This window comes from Lytechinus pictus, chromosome 6 (genome assembly GCF_037042905.1).
Source record: "Lytechinus pictus isolate F3 Inbred chromosome 6, Lp3.0, whole genome shotgun sequence".
Taxonomy (NCBI): Eukaryota; Metazoa; Echinodermata; class Echinoidea; order Temnopleuroida; family Toxopneustidae; genus Lytechinus; species Lytechinus pictus.
The window spans coordinates 6,063,507-6,079,740 of NC_087250.1; the positions used below are offsets into that span (position 1 = coordinate 6,063,507).

General features: G+C 38.9%; 1 protein-coding gene across 1 annotated transcript; it reads left to right on the plus strand.

Annotated features, from left to right (window-relative positions):
* Window positions 1–540: 540 nt before the first annotated feature.
* On the plus strand, window positions 541–15,840 carry LOC129263486 (serine/threonine-protein phosphatase 6 regulatory ankyrin repeat subunit A-like). The gene is made up of 11 exons (XM_064100675.1): window positions 541–3,597; window positions 4,390–5,577; window positions 6,068–6,250; window positions 9,845–10,002; window positions 10,386–10,417; window positions 10,827–11,159; window positions 11,421–11,668; window positions 12,446–12,574; window positions 13,643–13,802; window positions 14,670–14,715; window positions 15,037–15,840. The coding sequence occupies exons 1-11, from the start codon at window positions 541–543 to the stop codon at window positions 15,377–15,379; spliced, it is 5,877 nt and encodes a 1,958-aa protein (XP_063956745.1). The 3' UTR covers window positions 15,380–15,840.
* The last annotated feature ends 394 nt before the right edge of the window (window positions 15,841–16,234 follow it).

A 16,234-nucleotide genomic window follows, 5' to 3' on the forward strand; every position in this document is an offset into this window, starting at 1 on the left:
TCTTCAAAATTTCCTTAAATAAAACACACTTTTCCCCTTTTCAAACAGACTTGTTCTGTTAAATTGCAGAAAAAATCCTGTATTCTAAATTAACAGAATGATTTTGTTATTGCTTTCTGTAAAACCAGAGTTTTTTAACAGTGTAGGTGAAGTCTCATGAGTGGTCCCATACGACGTTTTTTGTATACAGGTGTGGATCTACCGAATCACGGAATCAAGTTAAGAGGTGATCTCCAAGCAGTTGGCAGTCTACAACACATTTTAAGCGTAGAACCATTATTCAATAGAAACACATTTCTGCAATCAAAATAACTTATTTTCGGTTTACAGTAGACCCACGGTCGTCGGGCTCTGTTAGATTACTAGCTGGAGTCTGATGCATGCTGTCATTCATTGGCCTGTATTAATCAACAAAATCATGACCTTGTAATGCATTTTATTGAGGTGATCAACAAGCAATTGTAACTTGATGCCAGGCAATTGGGCTGTGTTCAAGAGCGCATGATGAAATATAGTGAGTGACGTCATGCAATGGCCAGTATGGATCGTCAAAATCAAGACCTTCAGAGAGCACTGTCGCGAGATGATCTTCCGGCGGTCATAGGCCTATTACAACAAGGTACTGACGTTAACCAACCAGATCAAAATGGAAATACTCCATTACACATGGCCGCACAACGTGGCAAGAAAGATATCATGGAGTTTCTCATTAAACATGGTGGTGATGTAGAGAAAGAGAATGAAAATGGACAGACACCCTTACATCTTGTCACATCGCATGGAAACCTTGAAGCAATGAAAGTAATACTCAGCCACGGTGGAAATGTGTACAAAGAGGACAACATAGGCAACAGTGCATTACTCATCGGCGTAAAGAATGATCACAAGGATGTAGTGCGATACTTCCTCAGTCAAGGCACCAGTGTGAATAAGGTCAATAGTAAAGGATGGACACCCTTGTACATCGCTGCCGGTCGGGGCAAGATTGACATGTTGAAATACTTGATCAGTAAAGGAGCCGATGTACATTGTACACATGAAAACAATTTGTTGCCATTGGCAAACGCTTCATCAATTGGTCATGTAGAGGTAGTGAAGTATCTTCTAAGTCAAGGAGCTGAGGTGAATAAGGGAGATAATATTGGCTCGACTCCTTTACGCGTTGCTGCTCAAGAAGGTCATCTGGATACATGTGAATATCTGATCAGTCAAGGAGCTGAGGTGAATAAAGGGAGGAATGATGGTGGGACTGCATTACACAGTGCTGCTCAGAAAGGTCACCTCGATGTAACCAGATATCTGATCAATCAAGGAGCCGAGGTAAATAGGGTTGATGATGATGGTTACAGTGCATTGCGTGGTTCTGCTATAAATGGCCATATTGAGGTTACCAAATATCTGATTAGTCAAGGAGCTGAGGGGAATAAGGGAGATAATATTGGCTCGACTCCTTTACGCGTTGCTGCTCAAGAAGGTCATCTGGATACATGTGAATATCTGATCAGTCATGGAGCTGAGGTGGATAAAGGGAGGAATGATGGTGGGACTGCATTACACAGTGCTGCTCAGAGGGGTCATCTTAATATCACCAGATATCTGATCAGTAAAGGAGCTGAGGTGAATAGGGTAGATGATAACGGTTACAGTGCTTTGCGTGAATCTGCTTTCAGCGGTCATACAGAGGTCATCAAATATCTCATTAGTCAAGGAGCTGAGGTGAATAAGGGAGATAATGAGGGCTGGACTTCATTACATCTTGCTGCTCAAGAAGGTCATCTGGATACATGTGAATATCTGATCAGTCATGGAGCTGAGGTGGATAAAGGGAGGAATGATGGTGGGACTGCATTACACAATGCTGCTCAGAATGGTCACCTTGATATAACTAGATATCTGATCAATCAAGGAGCCGAGGTGAATAGGGTAGATGATGACGGTTACAGTGCTTTGCGTGAATCTGCTTTCAGCGGTCATACAGAGGTCATCAAATATCTCATTAGTCAAGGAGCTGAGGTGAATAAGGGAGATAATATTGGCTCGACTCCTTTACGCGTTGCTGCTCAAGAAGGTCATCTGGATACATGTGAATATCTGATCAGTCATGGAGCTGAGGTGGATAAAGGGAGGAATGATGGTGGGACTGCATTACACAGTGCTGCTCAGAGGGGTCATCTTAATATCACCAGATATCTGATCAGTAAAGGAGCTGAGGTGAATAGGGTAACTGATAACGGTTACAGTGCTTTGCGTGAATCTGCTTTCAGTGGTCATACAGAGGTCATCAAATATCTCATTAGTCAAGGAGCTGAGGTGAATAAGGGAGATAATGAGGGCTGGACTTCATTACATCTTGCTGCTCAAGAAGGTCATCTGGATACATGTAGATGTCTGGTCGGTCATGGAGCTGAGGTGGATAAAGGGAGGAATGATGGTGGGACTGCATTACACAGTGCTGCTCAGAGGGGTCATCTTAATATCACCAGATATCTGATCAGTAAAGGAGCTGAGGTGAATAGGGTTGATGATGATGGTTACAGTCCATTGCGTGGTTCTGCTATAAATGGCCATATTGAGGTTACCAAATATCTGATTAGTCAAGGAGCTGAGGTGAATAAGGGAGATAATATTGGCTCGACTCCTTTACGCGTTGCTGCTCAAGAAGGTCATCTGGATACATGTAGATGTCTGGTCGGTCATGGAGCTGAGGTGGATAAAGGAAAGAATGGTGGTTGGACTGCATTACACAGTGCTGCTCAGAGTGGTCATCTTAATATCACCAGATATCTGATCAGTAAAGGAGCTGAGGTGAATAGGGTAGATGATAACGGTTACAGTGCTTTGCGTGAATCTGCTTTCAGCGGTCATACAGAGGTCATCAAATATCTCATTAGTCAAGGAGCTGAGGTGAATAAGGGAGATAATGAGGGCTGGACTTCATTACATCTTGCTGCTCAAGAAGGTCATCTGGATACATGTGAATATCTGATCAGTCATGGAGCTGAGGTGGATAAAGGGAGGAATGATGGTGGGACTGCATTACACAATGCTGCTCAGAATGGTCACCTTGATATAACTAGATATCTGATCAATCAAGGAGCCGAGGTGAATAGGGTTGATGATGATGGTTACAGTCCATTTTGTGGTTCTGCTATAAATGGCCATATTGAGGTTACCAAATATCTGATTAGTCAAGGAGCTGAGGTGAATAAGGGAGATAATATTGGCTCGACTCCTTTACGCGTTGCTGCTCAAGAAGGTCATCTGGATACATGTGAATATCTGATCAGTCATGGAGCTGAGGTGGATAAAGGGAGGAATGATGGTGGGACTGCATTACACAGTGCTGCTCAGAGGGGTCATCTTAATATCACCAGATATCTGATCAGTAAAGGAGCTGAGGTGAATAGGGTAGATGATAACGGTTACAGTGCTTTGCGTGAATCTGCTTTCAGCGGTCATACAGAGGTCATCAAATATCTCATTAGTCAAGGAGCTGAGGTGAATAAGGGAGATAATGAGGGCTGGACTTCATTACATCTTGCTGCTCAAGAAGGTCATCTGGATACATGTGAATATCTGATCAGTCATGGAGCTGAGGTGGATAAAGGGAGGAATGATGGTGGGACTGCATTACACAATGCTGCTCAGAATGGTCACCTTGATATAACTAGATATCTGATCAATCAAGGAGCCGAGGTGAATAGGGTAGATGATGACGGTTACAGTGCTTTGCGTGAATCTGCTTTCAGCGGTCATACAGAGGTCATCAAATATCTCATTAGTCAAGGAGCTGAGGTGAATAAGGGAGATAATATTGGCTCGACTCCTTTACGCGTTGCTGCTCAAGAAGGTCATCTGGATACATGTGAATATCTGATCAGTCATGGAGCTGAGGTGGATAAAGGGAGGAATGATGGTGGGACTGCATTACACAGTGCTGCTCAGAGGGGTCATCTTAATATCACCAGATATCTGATCAGTAAAGGAGCTGAGGTGAATAGGGTAACTGATAACGGTTACAGTGCTTTGCGTGAATCTGCTTTCAGTGGTCATACAGAGGTCATCAAATATCTCATTAGTCAAGGAGCTGAGGTGAATAAGGGAGATAATGAGGGCTGGACTTCATTACATCTTGCTGCTCAAGAAGGTCATCTGGATACATGTAGATGTCTGGTCGGTCATGGAGCTGAGGTGGATAAAGGGAGGAATGATGGTGGGACTGCATTACACAGTGCTGCTCAGAGGGGTCATCTTAATATCACCAGATATCTGATCAGTAAAGGAGCTGAGGTGAATAGGGTTGATGATGATGGTTACAGTCCATTGCGTGGTTCTGCTATAAATGGCCATATTGAGGTTACCAAATATCTGATTAGTCAAGGAGCTGAGGTGAATAAGGGAGATAATATTGGCTCGACTCCTTTACGCGTTGCTGCTCAAGAAGGTCATCTGGATACATGTGAATATCTGATCAGTCATGGAGCTGAGGTGGATAAAGGGAGGAATGATGGTGGGACTGCATTACACAGTGCTGCTCAGAGGGGTCATCTTAATATCACCAGATATCTGATCAGTAAAGGAGCTGAGGTGAATAGGGTAGATGATAACGGTTACAGTGCTTTGCGTGAATCTGCTTTCAGCGGTCATACAGAGGTCATCAAATATCTCATTAGTCAAGGAGCTGAGGTGAATAAGGGAGATAATGAGGGCTGGACTTCATTACATCTTGCTGCTCAAGAAGGTCATCTGGATACATGTGAATATCTGATCAGTCATGGAGCTGAGGTGGATAAAGGGAGGAATGATGGTTGGACTGCATTACACAGTGCTGCTAAGAAAGGTCACCTCGGTGTCACCAAATATCTGATTAGTGAAGGATCTGAGGTCAATAAGGGAAATAATATTGGCTCGACTCCTTTACACGTTGCTGCTCAAGAAGGTTATCTTGATACATGTGAATATCTAGTCAGCCAAGGAGCAGAGGTTGAAAAGGTAGATGGAGATGGTTGGACACTCTGTGGTGCTGCTCGAAACGGTCACCAATTTATCACTAAATATTTGATCGAACAAGGTGCTAAGGTGAATGATAGATATAGCAATGGTCGAACTGCGTTACATATTGCTGCTCAGAATGACCATCTTGAAGTCACCAAATGTCTCATAAGGCATGAGACAGATGTTAATACGACCGATATTCAGGGATGGACCCCCTTACATGTTGCTGCTGAAGGCGGCCATTTTGATATATGCAAGTATCTAATCGGTCAAGGAGCTGAGGTTAATTATGCTGATAACAAGGGCTGCACAACTTTACACTTTGCTGTTGAAAGTGGCAATCTCGATATCACTAAGCATTTGCTTCGTCAAGGAGCTAAGATTAACAAAGAAAATTACCAGGGTGATACACCATTACATATTGCCGTTAAGCAAGGTTTCATCGAGCTTGTTCAAGTTCTACTTTTAGGAGGAGCATATTGTTTTTCTGATGACAAGGACGACCAGACAGCATTACATCAAACGTTGACTCTTGGGTTCAAAGATATCACCGATCTACTCATTGCTGATTGGAATTCAAAGGTATTAATATTATCGTTATTACCATCATCATCATTTATAATATAATTATTATTTTCCAGTAGTTGCAGAGTAGTAATATAGTAGCGTTCAATATTCAATTCAACTCTAGTTGACAACAAAGACTACACAGGCTACAGAATAGTATAACGAATACAATAATAATGAAAGAGAAAAATAAGATACAATAATGAATTATTTGAATTATGGGAATGTGTTTGAACGCAATAGAAATCTTTAAGGCTTGTCGAGTAAACTGTTTTCGAGGAAATATAAAGTAAATTACATTACAATGTAGAATATATTTTTGAAATTATATTCCTATTCATATTGATACAATGTAATACTTGTGTATGGCATATCAACAGAAAAGAAAAAAAAAACGTCTAATTTTATCTATGGTCTTGGGTAGGATTACACGTACTAAGATAATTCGGTCATTTTGGCTCACGTGTCAATTGATAAAATGCGTTCCATATTTCAATCCATTCAGAACAATCTACCGGTTCTCCACATTGCTGTCCTCCGCGGTGATGCGTCCCTGGTAGAGAAATTAATCTCTTACGGGTGTGATATTAACACTCAATCAATTTATGGTCAGACGTGTCTACATAAAGCCATTAAGTTATGCTACATGACTGAGAGGACTGTGAAGGAAACTGAAATTTTGCAAAAGGTGACATGGGCATGCATGTAGATGTACATGTAGAAATAGAGTTTACAAGAGTTCGACCAAAAAAGTGGTGGGGGTGTGCCGCGGGCGAGACAAAAAACGGGGGCCTTGGAGCGGGCTTATTGTAAAAAGGAGGGTCCTCGGAACGGGCTTCGGAACTACAAATGTTTGTGAAAAACGGGGGTCCTTGGAACGGGTCGCCTGCGTGCGAGTGCGTATGCATCCCTATGGAACGTGCATGCAGCTGGGCTGCGGCAAGACTGTCGGACGCGCTAGCGCAGAGGTGATGGTTAGACAGCGAGCTGTGGCCGCTTTTCACCAAAATTGCGACCGGAACGGCGTAACAGAAAATATGCGAAGCCCTGGAGCGTATTTTTTTTTCTTTTTTCTCGAGAAGAAGAAAATGCTATGCTTTGGAGCGGCTTTTTTTGTTCTTTTTCTCAATAAGACAAAAACGCTATGCCTCGGAACGGAAATTTGAGTGTAAAAATGGGGGTCCCCTCCGCGGCACATACCCTCTATTTAGATTTAGATTTTTAGATTTATTGATTTATTTCATTTCTTTTCTTTCCATTTTTCACATACAAGTCAAAAATACATAAATACAAACACATAAATACAATTACAAAAATGAACAAAAGTAACGACCTTACATTTGCAAAGATTGGGTAATTATACGAACAAAATACGATACTTATATCCTCATTTTATAAAACTTAACATTCTTAAAAGCATGAGTATTCGTGTGTATGTTAAAAAAGAAAGGGGTGAAATGAATGCATTATATACTGAGTGCCCCCCCCCCCGAGTTTTTGATAATCTTCGTTCTTGTTTCTCCCCCCCTCTTTTTTCTACAATTGAAAACTAATGCGGCAGGGTTGTTCACGTGGCTTGTTATAATCACTCGGGTCGCGTTCGCGTTCGAAATCACTCGGGTCGCGTTCGAAATCACTCGGGTTTTGGATTTTTGGCGATTTTTTTTATTTCGATGCGATTTTTTTTTCTAACGGTGTCTTCAAAGGGACAAACACGCTGGGAAAATAAAATGAAATTCAAATTCTAGTTTCGTTTTAAGCCGGCAAGTGCCTTAAATAAAAGGCACTCGCCCACTGCTTAACATAACAAACAAGCAACTCAGCCATGTGGCTCAACTATCCTAGAATACATCCAGACTTCTACTGTTTTTATACGAGGACTCCGAGTCGGAACTTGCCATATCTGCCACATCGATATTTCATCGTCATTCACATGTACGGACATGTATGCCTGCATGCAATGGCCCCAAGGCGGGACCCGGCCACGGTCGGACACGGCGTGCATCGGTAGCATGGAGCAAGGTAACGTGAGTCCAGCCGAGTTAGATCCCACGTTACAGTGCCAGTCAGTCTGCAGCTCGTCCGAAAGTATTTTATTCAGCGGTATGCATAGCCATCCATCCTTGGTTTAATGCATATATACGTAATTAGACCAAAAGCTTCGGTCTCCAGTCTGTAATGTTCGTTGTTCCGCTGAACTCCATTAGCTCCACTCACCAATACAGAGACCGAAGTTCTAGCTCGATCTGTACAGGGACTCAATGGCCATATGTTTATGCATTAAGTTCCAATAAAACGGGGAAGTGAAGTTGCGCGACAGCCGAAGCAATTAGTTACTGTTTTTCCCCTTTTAAGTTTATTTTCTCTTTTTTTTGTGCATTTTAGGACAAAACGGAATAATAATATTTATTTGATACAGTTCTTTCCATATATTTTTATGAAATAAAGACAAAAATCGATGAGCGCCGTCTGGGGGATTTTGCATTGTTAACCCCGTAATGATGGTTGCACCATAGCGAGCCGTCTGTGTACGAGGAGAAATAAAAATGTTAAAAAACTCGAAACAGACGGCTGCCAGCTGTCTAATAGGTAATGAGCTTTGAGGACGATCTTTCCGATAGGCGTTTTAAAATTTTGCTCTTAACTATTGTCCATTTCTCATAAAATTTGTCTTATTTTATAGATAAAATGGCCATATCATGTTTTAAGTAACTGGAGACCTAAAAAATTCCATACCTAAATTCTCGAAACATTGCATTAGGTGATGTGCTTAATTGATCTTCTTTGTGCTCGCGTGCCAAACGTATACGTTGAGCTGAACGGGGATCAGTCTCTCTCTCTGTCTCTCCTACCTTTCCGAAATTAAAACGGTCCTTCGATCGGACATAGTTATTTAGACGCAGGACAAATAATGCTCTGACAACCAAACTAACTTTTCGTCAGCATCAGTAAAAATGTGAATGGGCTTTTAAAAACTAATACTAAAACTGATCTAAAATTGATCTTAGATAGATTTTAAAATTGATTTGGAAATCGATTTTAGATTAATTTTAAAATCGTAGTTGTACCTGTTCTAATTAACCGATTTTAAAATCGGCTCCCGATTTTACCACAATCGGCGCGATTGCCTGCTAATCTTCGATCATGCCCCTTGAAGGAAAAATCGGATATAAAATATCGGCGTAGATCTAGTTACAGTGCGTGATCGTTCAGAACATATTTCAAGATTTTTTTGAGGTGCTAGCTATTTAGAGGTCGCATTAATCAGGGAGAAAGACGCAGTATTATCTCTGACGATGTTTACGAGGATAGATATCTTCTCTTCAACCTCGTGGTGATAGCGGACACCGCCGTGAACTTTTAAAGGTCGTATTACCGACGGACATCACTGCACTACTCTCTTACCTCCTTTATGATGATAGACACTTCTCTTCAACCTCGTGGTGATAGCGGACCCCGCTTCTTTTATATTTGTTCTTGGTTATCAAAAGTTAATTTCTGAAGATAGTAATAAATTGATTTGAAAACGTTACCTCCCCACAGCATTTTAATAACGTGTTCCGAATCATCACGCGTGCTTGCGACTTCTATTACATATTAATTGCACTTGCGCCTTTAAGATGATGCATTTTATTTAAGGCATTTGCTGGCTGAAAACGAAACTAGAATTTCAATTTCATTTTATTTGCCCAGCGTGTTTGTCCCATTGAAGACACCGTTAGAAAAAAAATCGCATCGAAATAAAAAAAAATCGCCAAAAATCCAAAACCCGAGTGATTTCGAACGCGACCCGAGTGATTTCGAACGCGAACGCGACCCGAGTGATTATAATAAGCCGTTCACGTCAACCTAGCTGTAACACACCCTTTCACTTTAATATTATTAATGTATTCACCAATGAATTCCCTATTGTACCACTACACAGTGGGTTGAAATCAACGTAAGAGAAGCATATGCATACCTCAACAAAAGTTTAAAACAAAATATGATATTTTGGGGGATATCTAATCAACATTATGACAGTATTTTAACATTTCCTTACATACTATTGGAAATTATTCTTAACAATTTCATGGTTCAAGATGGACTAATTACATTATGCGCTTTGTTGACGTAGCAATTAATGCTAAATAAAGCTGGACATATTTTCCAAGGTCACTTGCAAATCTCTAAATCAAGACCTGAGGAAGAAAGTTCACACTAACAACCTTTGGAATTTGACTTAGTTTGAACGCAGCCCAGACAAGAAATTGAGTTTCATGTTTTTTTTTTTCTGTTACAGATATCCAATGAATACTACTATGGTGCATTACCTCCTGAGAAGGGACTTGTGTTCTATCTTCTTGATAGTGGAGCCAGATTAGATATAAAGGACGATGCAGGCAATCTACCAATCGACTATGCTAAGGATCATGTGATCAATCAGATGATCTTGTTAAGGTTGTATTCTTTGATAGACACTACCTTGTTTTTATTCTATTAAACTGCAAGCTAAATGTTTTAATATAATTTATGAGATGTATTATGAAGGTCAATGAACATGTATTTTATGCTTTCTATTTATTTAATTTTTTTTTCTGAAAACATTAATACGCACTTCCATCAGCTTCCAAAATTCCAGCACTTCTATTTTGACATTTAAACCTCTATATACATAAGTTAAACAAATCCCAGCAAATTGTAGGTGTTCTTCTCAGAAATTGACGCATTATCATTTTAGAGAATTGGAAATTGCATAATTTAATGAAATGCATGAACCTATTGAAATAGATGAAGTTAGTTAGATATTAAAGTATGCATGAATGTTGTCTATCTTATTTCAGGTCTCCTATAGACGATATTGTATATTCAAAGGGTAAGATTTGACATTTTAGACAATAATTATTGCTCCTCATTAAATCTTTCACCCCTCTAAATTTTGTACTGAGATTTGTTATTTCTCACCATGATTTTTTTCCATCTCCAGATATTAAACATTCAGTTGATAAATTTCTTCTTAAGATTACGGTCTATTTTGATATTTCAAGTAAGTAAAAGTGTTTGATACCAGTTACAAATCTGAGCACGAAAGGGAAAATGTAATGTTCATTATAAAACACTTGTAACTAAAATTGGTCAAACAATTCGTAATGATAATTGAGGATTCTGTAATTTACCGTATTTCGTAGGGATAATTAGTTTTTTACGTAAATTTATATTACACTTTAACATCTATTTTGATATTGTATTGCTGTTTTACTATCTTAAAAAAAAATTAACAACAGATGCACCACCAAGCACTAGTAATCTTTCCATAGGAGCCAAGACAACTAACAACCAAGAAGTTGACTTAGGAGACCATGACGTGTCAATCTTAATTCCTCCTGGCGCTGTTCTCCATGATGACAAGGGAGAGATCACCCTTACATTCTTACGGGAGCTACCCGGTATCGACCTCCACGAAGATGAATCGGTGGCTTGTTACGGGATCAGATGTGATCCTCCAAACACGATGTTCGTCAAATCTGTTAAGATCAGGATACCACACTCTTCAGTGGTCATCAATCCAGATCAAGTGAAGCCAGACATCGTTTCTCGTGTATGGGACTCGGTCAAGGGTAAGTTATTCTAGTTTGATTATATATATTCCATGCAAAATGTCAGCATATTGAACATTATTTGTCTCAATCAAGCTTGGTTGTCATTTTTTTACAACCGTCAATTCATTTCCATAAAATCACGACGAGAATCTCCCGCCATTTTAACTTACATCTTTGTCATTTTTTACAATCGTCAATTCATTTCCATAAAATCACGACGTGAATCTCCAACCATTTTAACATACATCTTTAACGATTTTTTCCCCTTCTTTAATCCAGACTTACCAGTAACTTTGCGAAAAAGAACATCCAACTCATCGGACGAGCCACCATACTGCAAAGTCTACAAGAGACACCTTGAGCTGTACGTTTCCCACTGTGCTGATTGGTGGGTACTTATTCCACTAGAACAACAGGTGATCCGACAGAAACTTCTATGCACTCCATACATCCAAGAGAGCATAAAGAGAGGACAAGATGTTGACATTCATCTTCATGTTCATGCCAACCTACCAGGGATGGAAGAGGTAAGGAACATCAGTTGCATAGGAGAGATGGTTTTGAAGTGTATTGTCGGTGTGTGTGAGGGTGAATGGGCATTTACAAGTAAGGATGATGGTGTGCGAGTGTGTGAAAGATGTGTGTGTTTATGTAAGTGTGGCAGAAGGAATAATGGTCCTCGGATGAAATAAGTTTGCCCTCGGATTTCGAAAACAAAAATCTGTGCTTTATTTCTCGACTTTTCGAGATCGAGGAACAACACTTATCAGAAATAAACCAGTGGTTGTGTTCGAGTGTTTGCTCCTGTATCGCCAACTCATGGTGATAGGCTAAGTAAGACATATCATATTTCTCACAATTTTCATTAACTGGTCCCATGTAATGTTATTTCCAATTGCAATTAGCAAGTTCTGGAGATATAGGAATGTGTAGTCCCACTCCCTATTTTGTCCAAAATGCCATTATATTTTTAGTCTTCTTCTAAATATGAGACAAATTTCCTCTTTGTGTCAAATTATTAATTTTTTTTCAAGGAAATCAGAAAATGACGTGGAACATGGAATGGTGAAATGATTATGCAATTTCCTAGACCAACGGCGTATATAGAAGATTGACAACAGTTCAGATTGTTTATCAGAGGCCGGCATTATATTTAAGTGTATTGTGTAACTTTACTGGCCAATCACTTATTGTCTTCTTAATATCCCAATTTCTTATATCAAATGGTATTTTGAGTCCGATGTCTCTAGACTTACCGCATAATACACAAGTATTCAGTGAGTCTACAACTCTTTATTTCACAGGAGATTCAAAGACAGGAGGAAAAGAGGTTGTACAGGAAAGCTCATCCTTCAGTTCCAATCAACATTGCGACAAAATCGAGTGATGTTAGTGTGGCATCCTTTCGTGATGATGGAAATGAAAGCAGAAGAGTAAGTTATTAAAAAGGATGTTCTTTGTCGAAGTGTTAATAGGTTGGTGATACGCCGAAAGTGAAGTGAAGCCGGCTTATGCACTGCAAAAACCCCGGCGTTGATTTAACACCAGCCCGGAATATATATATGTCTACACCGGAGAGGTATTGAAACAAGTCCAGTTTGGAATCAAACCGATGCTATTTTAATACTAATTGGTGTTGTTTAAACACCTATCTGGTGTTAGACCAAAACGAAACTTGTGTTGTTTAACACTTCTCTGGTGTGGACATAATATAGATTCCGGACTGGTGCTAAATCAACACCAGAGTTTTGGCAGTGTGAGGCGGCTCGACTTATGTGTATCACCTCCCTTTTTTGAAAGTCGGATCTTTGAATGAGGTTTAAGGCCGGCGTCATTACTGCAATTTGATGTCTATCACCCCAAGTGGACTCCGACCGGTTTGACCACTGAACTTATTTGTCCAATAATGTTAAATGTTGACATAAATATTTATGCGACTTGTATCACAGGAATAGTCGATGTGAAGCCGGTTTATGTCTACCAGGGAGATAATGATCTTCAGTTCACTTTTGGCGTATTTTTTATCACCATCCATCTATTAGGCGTGAAGACAGCTTAAAAGCCTGTTTCGGATGCGGCTTCAAATTTGACGAATGTGTATCCGCATATATCGTTATTTGTAATACGATTCTTCGATTTTTAAGATAAGAGGATAAAGAAGTAACATTTGTTTTCCGTTCTTACTCTTTGAAATGTAGATGTTATAATCTTCATTATCATCGTTGTTATCTAATCGGTGCCAATTGGAAAATCAGGGGTGTTACAAAGACACTACTTCTGAGAGAGCTTGCTTCCTTTGAGTTGCACTTTTGTATGTTTCATAGTGGAACTAGACGAGTAAAAATCGAGCAAAGAACCAAGTAACTTTAAGAAAAGGGTCGGAGGAACTATATACCAATCAAGACATTTCCAGCAAGAAGGTCATTGTACATATTCCTGTAAAAAGGTGCTTGCTTAATACTTTGATTGAATTAAGAATTTATTCTGATTACACACTGCAGGTTCTTCTCTTAAAAGACATTAAAAGCAAACTGAAACACCTGATCGTTCTACCAATGAAATCACGTGATGAGGATCAATATTTCCCGGTTACTATCATGATAACGCAAAGTGGAAAAATCGATATTTCAATATCTCTTGCTTTTGTCATCAGATGTTCAGGTAAAACACATACTGTCTGCTTTATGAAAATTGATTGTTTTCGATAAGAATTGTGTTTGTCATCTATGATGAAGACTAATAAAACCTGGAAAACCACAGGTACGGTCAATAGTTCAGCCTTTAACATTAAATCTTAGAACATTGCTAAACTTTCAATAAAATAATGGCAATCTGATTATCTATGATGAAGACTACATAAAATAAAACCTGGAAAACGTGAGGGTATGAAATCAAGCCACAGGTACGGTCAATAGTTCAGTCTTTGGCATTGAATCTTAGAACATTTCTAGACTTTCAATCAAATAATGAGAATCTGAATAATCCGCAAATAGTTTTGTGTCGTGACGTCGTACACATCTATTACACACAATCAATATCATGTTTTAACAGAAATATGACGCAATATACTGTTTTTATGTCTGTCCTTTACCACAATTAACTGTAAAATAAAATCAATTTCTGTTTGTTTATGTATTCAATATTTGAAATAGATGAAAAAAGTAAAAAAACAAACAAAAAAAAACAAAAAAAAAAAACATGTAAATCAAGTTACCTAACCAACCTTATTAAAAAAATGAAATATCAAACTTCTGTCTGGTGCACTGTAAAAAATGAAGTGCTAATTTAGCACTTACGGTGCTTGTATAGTGACTGCACTACGAGTGCTGATTTTTTAATTTAAATTTGAGCTACAAACTCAGCACTCGTAGTGCAGTCACTATACGAACACTTTCAGTGCTTAATTAGCACTTCCTTTTTACAGTGTGTTATCGTGCTGACGACGCAATACGCCAATAGTATATATTTTCAATCATCCTCCTAGTGACCAAGTTCTATAATATTTGAATTAATATTTCTTTTCGACAGGTGAACCTGGGACCGAGCATTCATTACAACCTCCTTCATTCGCCCCGTAAGTTATACGTTTAACATTTGTTTTATATATATACTCCTTACTGCAAAACCTAAAAAATGGTGAACGTTAAATCATAGATTCGATATCTCTTTCATTGATGAACGAAGCCGGCTTAAAAATTGCTGTCGTATCCATATATTTATGACATATGAAATCCATGTATCTATAAAACTATAATTTCTGCCTTGGCTCGCGGGGCTGACTATCATGAAAGTGCTGAAGATGCGACAACTTTAGATTACGCTAGACAATCATTTTAGAACTGATATAGATATGGCCAAGAGTGCAATTTTTTTATTCGATATATTGTACTTCTAGGGTAGCTGATGAAATATCAAGGAGTGACCTCCAGGATATTGATGTCCGGTCCATTGCTGACAAGATGACGGTAGATCAGTATTATGATTTAGGAGTCGCTCTTGGGTTCCGAGTTCAACAATTAGACGTCATGGAATACAACCGGTTCCGAGACAGGCATCATGCTTTCTATGACATGCTAAAACAATGGCGACAAACGCAACCCTCTGGTCAAGAAGCAAAGGAAAACTTGCTCTCACTCATGAAATCCTTGGTGTCATCTACCAAAGATCTAGAATTAGGTTTGCTCTTTGTTAACTTGGTAATCTGTTATTTTATTTTTGTTCAACAAATGTCTAATTAGTAAAAAAAAAAAAAACAATCCAAAATATTAGCAGTACTCAAACATGAATATAATGAAAAGGTCAAATGTTGAATTTTAAATGAAAATATGAATGTCATTCGACATTCGTCATTGCTTATCACATTATGTTTATATTTTTCTACAGCGCCAAAAAATGTCCCTCTGATAAGCGGCTATATTACTTCAGAAAATAAAAATTATTCTTAATAAAATGTATACATCTAGGAGGCTCATATCATGATCTAACTTATAAAAAAAAATAATTGGTTTCGCTTCAGTGGTTTTGAATACACAGTCTATTATGTAACTGTGGTGCTTTTCAGCCTATTCCAAGTTTGCAAGCATGCAGCACTGCTGTGTGTTCTGCACTTTCTAGTGTATCAACCCCCTTTGAACATTCTGACCAAGGAATCCCCTGATCTGAACAGGGAAATCTCCATGATCTAACCATGGAGCTATTAGGCTCATCAAATCACAACCTTGAGCATGTTCAGAAGGGCAAAAACAACATTTGCCAGTTCATTTCATGTTTGATAACAGGAGATGCACAATGATTAAGACAACGGGTCATGTCTGTTTCATGCCTAATTTATGCCTAATACAGCCTTTTTGTTTTCATTCCTCTTTTTAGTTCATAAGCTACTGTGGTCAAGTTAATTCAATGTAACCTTTTGAAAGAATAGTCAAAATTTTCTCTGGTAAAGTTCCTATTCGCAAAGAGTGGTTAACTTGTAAGTTCCCCTTTATTTTTCAGATTATTTTACTTATCCATCATTCACATTTTCTTTCCAGGTTGGTGCACTGATTCCGGCTCTTCAATCATAGGAAAACTCAATTTTTATTTTTTTGCCCTTC

What these genes read in the sequence shown, in the direction of transcription:
- LOC129263486 (XM_064100675.1), top strand. Translation starts at nt 541, where the DNA reads ATGGATCGTCAAAATCAAGACCTTCAGAGAGCACTGTCGCGAGATGAT. An exon ending in CGATATTGTATATTCAAAGG is followed by an intron (nt 10,418 to 10,826) that starts GTAAGATTTGAC and finishes AATTAACAACAG; the next exon opens with ATGCACCACCAAGCACTAGT. An exon ending in TGTATGGGACTCGGTCAAGG is followed by an intron (nt 11,160 to 11,420) that starts GTAAGTTATTCT and finishes TCTTTAATCCAG; the next exon opens with ACTTACCAGTAACTTTGCGA.